General features: G+C 35.5%; 1 protein-coding gene across 1 annotated transcript; it reads right to left on the bottom strand.

The window, feature by feature from the left end:
• Positions 1–1,027: 1,027 nt before the first annotated feature.
• LOC145100461 (uncharacterized) lies at positions 1,028–1,726 on the bottom strand. The gene is made up of 3 exons (XM_079037725.1): positions 1,569–1,726; positions 1,420–1,482; positions 1,028–1,338 (listed from the first exon to the last, which is right to left on the bottom strand). Exons 1-3 carry the CDS (start codon positions 1,638–1,640, stop codon positions 1,159–1,161), a joined length of 315 nt encoding a protein of 104 aa, XP_078893851.1. The 5' UTR covers positions 1,641–1,726; the 3' UTR covers positions 1,028–1,158.
• Between the last annotated feature and the right edge of the window lie 5,877 nt (positions 1,727–7,603).

The raw sequence follows: 7,603 nt of genomic DNA on the forward strand, positions 1-7,603 counted from the left end.
ACAAAACCAAAAGCTATAATTTAGTAGATTTGCCATTTGAATTTGAATTGAAATGGATTTCATGTACTTAATGGAGACATAGCAACTTACTATATATGTTAATGGTGTTAAAGTGTATATCCAATAGATGAATGGTCCATATATGAAATACCATTGTTAGCAAAATACAGAGACAATGAAGAACTTTTATGGTTTGTATTTGGATTTTCTATGGATAATGGATGAGATTGAAGAAAAAGGAAGTTGAATGGGTACCGAAAAAATGGTATTATAATTGCAAACATAGACTTTGGATAAAATGTTATGGTGGTAATGGTTAGGGAGCATTGGAACAAATGAAAAGACAAAAACACAAGGGGCATACGAGGATGTTAACATATTTTTTTTTAATGTGTGTTAAGTGGAGGGACTAAATCCACAAGTAGGCAAAAAACGACCAAAATCACAATTTTAATAGTTGGACATGATCCAAAGAAAACAGCAAACAATGGGGCCCTTTAAATGATTTTGTCAAATAAAAATTTAGCATTTTATTTTGGTTTCATTTTGTTTCATGTGGATGCTTGCCCTAAGAGCAACTATGTAGTTTAATAGAAGAGTTGAATGATATGAAATCCTTAGTTGACATTCGTTAACTATTATGAGACGTCATCTTCAACTTTAACGGAAAAAGTAAACTTTTTAATTCTTATATAAATGTCATAAATTTGGTTTTATAATAAATGTTTTTTTAATATGTTTCATTCAACTTTGTAGGGTTCAATGTATTGTTCGAAAAAAAAATGTTAGTCTTGAATGAAAAGTAAAATCAGGATATATGTCAATCCATTAAACTCTATACATGTCAATGCATTGTGGATGTCTTAACCCGTCCATGAAACCATTCGTGATTATAAGCAATTTGAATGATTTAAATAAGGAACCCAATGTACATTGGTTTACTACCAAATACTTTTAAAAAACGGTGTTCATTTGTAAAATAATTGGAATCATCATCAAGTAATCGAAAACACCGGAAAGTCGATCCTCATCAAAGGAGTCATAATATAGAATTTGCTAGTAAATAATCATATATCATTTCATGATGGGAACCATCAACAAGTAAAAGAAAACTTCATAAGTTGATCATAACAAAGTATTTTCAGCTCATAAACATGATCAAAAAGGAGCAGAAAAAGGCTCCTTCAATTTACTTTGATCAGGAGTGGACACAACACCGATCACAGAACACTGGCAAATTGCTTCACGAGTCGTAGACACGCCTTGAAGCCTGTAAATTGAATCCTTTCTATCAATAACCATTGCCATCTCTTCAACTCCGATAACTGGTTTCATACCCTGCAACATTCATATCATGAAATCAAGATCTTTCATCTCTTAATCACATGTACAGACAATAACATCACCCCCTTTATTGACCTCATTGAGGATACGAGAAGCTTCAGATGGTTCATTTTCTTTCAAAACACCAACAGCAGCTTCCTGTTTATAACAAACAAAAAGAAACTGAAACTTAGAAGACACAAAACATGTTCATGCTTTGAAGAAGATGTATCATATATATGTACCCGTGCATGGTTGAGTTCAACTTGGTTCAAGGTCTTGGGTTCGGTTTCAATTGGGCAACAAAAGGTAGCCATGGGTTTTGTGAAGAAGGATATGGTGTCATAAAGTATAAATATGTATATTTGGTGATGGGTGCTTTAAGTGTCTATTACATCCAGGTTGGCAAAATAAAACGAAGCCTATAAAGTATTCACGGATCATTTGGAGATCTTAAATTTAACGAATAGATACCAAGAAATAGACAAATTAAAGGGGGCTCATTTCATTCATATCCCGTGCCATAAGTATACTAAATTAAAATGAAAGTACTTTTGGATATGGTTTATATGTCGTGGATCGATTTGTTGACAAGAAAAAAATATAAGTTAGGTTTTGTATGAGAATCGATATGATGTAGAGTTGTAGACCTCTTTTACGTGACTGATAAATTGTATAAATAATGTTATTGATTATTCTTTTTTTTTTTATTGATCAAGTTATTTGAGTCATATTTTATTTCTAACTGCTTACACGAGCCAAAATTTGCTTTTGAATGATAGAAGCTTCTAAATTATTAGATTTAAAACTTCGATTTTTATATATAAAAAAATGATTGTGAAAGGCTGCATGTATTTCATTAACTGATGGGTATTTATAATACAATGACCTAACAAAAACTTTTATAATATAGTGATCCACAAGTAACTATTTTATCTAAATAAAATCAAGGGCAGTGTCCCGAGGGTCCCATGTAACTAATCAAAATCTTCGTATTAGTGTAAAAAAAATTAATTAGTATGAAACTAAAGAAAAAAATTATATTATTATTGAAGTTTAAATATATAAACAAAAGTTGATATTGATAAATTGGTCCAACACGTTTCATTAAGGTTATGAACACTTTTCATTAAGGTTATGTTCTAAACAGGGGTGGATTTACAGAGTGTTCCAAAGGGTCACGTACAAGTATTCGATTTTTTCGTATTAATGTAAAATAATAATAATTAGTGTGCACCTACAAAAACCAATTATATTATTATCGAAGATCAAATATATAAACAAAAGTTGATATGATTGAGTAAGGGTATTCGCGGTGCGATTTGGTGCGGTTTATTTTCAAAACCGCAAACCGCAGCGTATATGTGGTTTGTTATTTTCGGGAACCGCAGACCGCACCGCAAAGGTAATAAACCGCGTTATGTGGTGCGGTTTTGTGCGGGCGGTTTTGCGGTTTTGTACGGTTTATGCGGTTTCATAAACATGAATATTAAATTTATTTTTAAACATAACAAGTATGTGGTGCTTTATATTCTATGAAGAAAATATTAATTGCCTGTATAAGCATATTCTTTATGCATAACATCAAAATATTTTACAATATTTTAAAATTATAATATGAACTTATGGTATTGTAAACACATATTTTTGATATAGTTGGTTTCCCATTTTGACTCATGTTTATCAATCGAAATCTCATAAACATTATTAAGGATATTAAAAGTGGTAAACATCTAGCGTGTTGTGTGTGTGTGTATATATATATATATATATATATATATATATATATATATATATAGTATGTTGCAGTGCGGTTTGAACCACGGTTTGGTAACTATAAACTGCAAACCGCATTGCATAGTGCAGTTTATGAAAACTACAAACCGCACCACGAGCGTCCAAAACCGCATTATGCGGTGCGGTGTGGTGCGGTGCAGACGGTTTATACGGTTTGATGCACACCCCTATGATTGAGTTTGTCCAAAGCGTAGGATTAAGGTTATGCTTCTAAATAGAGGAAGACGACTAAAGTGTCGTAAGGGGTCCTGTGCAGGTGCAACTAGGGATGAACATCGGAACAGAATGCTCACTTTCAGAATCGGAACAGCCTTGGAATTGTCGGTTCCAAAATCGGAACCACCTAAGGCGGTTCCGGTTCCTTAAGTTTTGGAACCGTCTTAAGCGGCTCCGGTTCTGGTTCTTATTTTTTCAGAACTGCTCCCCGTTGGGTGCCTGCCGGAACCGGTTTATATATATATATATATATATATATATATATATATATATATATATATATATATATATATATATATATAGAGAGAGAGAGAGAGAGAGAGAGAGAGGTAGGTTCCGTTGAGAATAAAAATAAAATAGAGATCTCGAAATTCAACCTCAGCCACGTATTTCACATCTGCCGCTCTAACCCTTCGGCGTACCGGCACGGCAGGTCTGGTGTAATCATAAATGATTACACAGTGTCACCCGTTCCTTTCTCCTCCGCCACCATCCCCACCACCGTAACTGCCACTGCCACCACTACTACCACCACCTCTGGCACCAGTCAACCCCACCATTATCACATCCATTACTTATACCCCCGCCACCTCTATAACTACCACCTCTTCTGCGACTAACTGTAATAATCATTTATGATTACTCAATCTGTGAACAGACATATATGTATAATCATTTATGAGTATGCATATACATATAAACATGTATAATCCTGTATGATTATACCTCTCTGCCATATAATCATTTATGACTAGGCATACGTCGTTGCTGCCGGTACGCTGAAGCATTAGAGTGGTAAATGCGAAATATGTGGCTGAGGTTTAATCTCAAGATCTCCACTTTTTTTTTAATCTCAAGTGAACCGTCCCATATATATATATATATATATATATATATATATATGTTACATTATTTTATTTATAAACATATAATATGGATTATGGAGTTTGTTGTTCCTTCTAATCAAATAATAGGGAAAATGACTCTTGAGGGTAATTAACTTTTGCGTTTGTACTCATTTGGTCCTTTTCCTTTTTTTGTATTCAATATACCATTGAACTTGTTGTTTGTGTTCACCATAACCCTTTTGACCTGTGATAGTCGGTCAAAGGGTTATGGTGAACATAAACAACAAGTTCGATGGTATATTGAGTACAAAAAAAGGAAAGGGACAAAATGAGAACAAACTCAACAGTTGGTTACCTTCCTGAGTCATTTTCCCCGAAAAGTTAAATGAAATTAAAGTTGCAAAATTATCAAAGACTACAACCTTCTTTGGCTATAACGTATATGAAGAGCGTTTCAGAAGGGTAACTTCGTTAAAACATGGTCTATGCTATGCTTACTGTGGTTAGCTGTCACCACCTCTCTTCAAAAGGATATGATTGTGTATGAGAGATATATTTATTAGCATAAACGTTTACCTCAAGGTATATTATGGTGATGTGTCTGCAAAAGCAGCATGATATTGTACATATTGATGTTGTATCTCATCCTATGAATTCAATCTTAAAGGTAAGTAAACTCAAAAATCACAGCACTTGTGATTCCACTCGTTTGTAGACTTGTCTAAAATCCATGATATGATAAATCATTAGATTGGAAATGTAAATGTAGTTATGAAATGCACCTGCTTAGTCAAGATTCCCCTAATAAATATTCAAGGGCATTACAAAGTTATACATGTATGAATAATGTTCTTTCGTGGGTTATGATTTGAAGAGAAGCAAGAATGAATCTCATAAAGTCATTAATATCAGTAGGAGATGACGTGAGATTTGCTGTAAATGAGTAAAGGGAAAATGGCTCAGAAGGGTAACCAACTATTGAGTTTGTTCTCATTTGGTCCCTTTCCTTTTTTTGTACTTAATATACCATCAAACTTGTTGTTTGTGTTCACCATAACCCTTTGACCGGCTATCACAGGTCAAAAGCCGGTCAAAAGGGTTATGTTGAACACAAACAACAAGTTCGATGGTATATTGAATACAAAAAAAGGAAAGGGACCAAAATGAGTACAAACGCAAAAGTAAATTACCCTCAAGAGTCATTTTCCCCAAATAATATGCACAAAACACAAATAATATTCTTTTGGGTCTGTACATACACAACAACAAAAAGATTAGTAAAAGAATACTAATAATAATACCATTAAACTTCAACATTCTACTGTTTTGGAGTTGGTTTTAATTTTTTTAATAAAATATCCATATTCATTGAAAACTAATAAGAAATACAATTTAATCATATAGTAATTATATTTGATTTAGTATTAAATAAAGAAATGTTTAACGTCTAACATGTCTTGTTGTTCAATGCTCACAAATAAGATGGTTTGTAAGTCGGTATAGGGGTGTCAATTTATGACACGACACGACAAAAATATACGACACGAAACGAAATCGGGACGAAATCAAAATTTGAATTCGTGTTCGTGTCGTTTTCGTGTCAAGTTTAAAAAACACGACGTCGTGTCGTGTCGTGTTCGTGTTCATAAATCGACACGAAATTGACACGATTGAGCATGTGTCTGTCGTGTTTTTCGTGTTTTGTAACATCCCAAAATCCAGGTAAAGTTATTTAAGTCCTTCCATTTTGTCCAATTATCAAGAGTGGTCCCTTGAAAGAGTTTTAGTAGCAAATGAGTACGTTGGGCGTACTGGGGTGTACGTTGCGCGTACTCATGCGCTTAATTTGGATGCGGACTCACCTAGGTACGCTGGGCGTACCCAGGGTTACGCTAGGCATAATGTGTCCAAATGCAAACCCTAATTGTTGGCTTGTGCACTATTTAAAGGATGCTAAGGCTCATTTCTCATCCTCCATATCAGTAAGTAAAACCATAAGAGAGAGCCTTCCATCGTCCTTAGTGAGTGTGTGTGATTTTTGAGCTCAAAGTGCCTTGGTGTGATAGTGAAGAAGAAGGAAAGGAGCTTGTGGAGGTTAGAGCTTGAAGTGCAAGTTTCGATCTGAGATCTACAAAGAAAGTAGCTGAATTTGGAGGTATAAAGTTCAAAACTTTCCTCTTCATTTTGATTTGTTGTTGCATGGACCATTTCTAGGGTTAAAAGTCCCAAAGGTGGAGACTTTATGAGTGTAAGTACTCCATGGTCCAAGATCTGTCCCTTTCCAGTGATATTTGTGGTTTAGATCTATAAAGTTTCCATCTTGGTCGTTGATATGAGGACATACTTGAGTTTTGAGCTTTCCAGGGTTAGAAATGGTATGTCATGGGTGTTAGTGACTTGTTCAGTCATGCAAAGGCTTAAAGTCATCGACTTTATGGATTAAGAGGCTTAGAAATGGTCAGATCTAGAAGTTGGACGTGAGTCTTAACTGTTTAAGACCTCAAAAGCTAAATGACTAAACCTGGGAGTTACGCTGGGCGTAATCCTAGTACGCGCAGTGTAAGGGGTCGCGCACCCCGATTCTATGAGGGCACCGGGTACGCCCAGCGTATATGTTTGGTATTCGCAGCGTAACCCGGAGGGTTGACTTTTCTTGACATTTAGGGTTTGGTCAACTTTAGGGTATTTAAGCCATGAGAGGGGTAAAATGGTCTTCTACCCTCCTGATAGTGCTAAGAGAGGGAATGGTCTAGCCTTGGGAAATGTGTTGATGCCGAGTGTTTATTTCATATGATTAGGCGGAGGCTAGATCCTATTTCACAGAGTCCGAGATTTCCGAGTTACCCGAGGTGAGTCTTTTCACTATACGTTACCTAGAGTGGTATTTATGTGTTGACCGGAGGGTCTTATGTGCTATGTATGAGATTATGTGCTATGAATGAGATTATGTGCTATGTGATATATGTATGTTATATGATTGTATAGACCGGACCGGAGGGTCCAACGATACAGACCAGACCGGAGGGTCCAATGATTCAGACCGGGCCAGAGGGCCCAACGAGCTATGACCGGACCAGAGGGTCCAACGAGCTACGGGACTAGAGGGTCCCACTGAGACACATCGACCGAAGGGTCGTACTATAGCTTCGAGTGGCGTATGTTTTGTATGCGGTATTTTGGGGAACTCACTAAGCATTTATGCTTACAGTTGTTCTGTTATGTGTTTCAGGTACTAGCGATGACCGTGGAAAGGTGCTGACATGATCCATACACACAGTCAGGAGATTTTATTTGTGATCTTAGGATATGTTTTATTTGATAACAACTATGGAACATGTGTTTTGAGAATGTTTTAAATATAAATTTTGGTTGTTGAAAAATGAAAAATTGTTTTGAAAATTGACGTTGTTACAAGTTGG

This window comes from Lactuca serriola, chromosome 4 (genome assembly GCF_051521515.1).
Source record: "Lactuca serriola cultivar US96UC23 chromosome 4, Lser_US96UC23_V15, whole genome shotgun sequence".
In the NCBI taxonomy this organism is placed as follows: domain Eukaryota; kingdom Viridiplantae; phylum Streptophyta; class Magnoliopsida; order Asterales; family Asteraceae; genus Lactuca; species Lactuca serriola.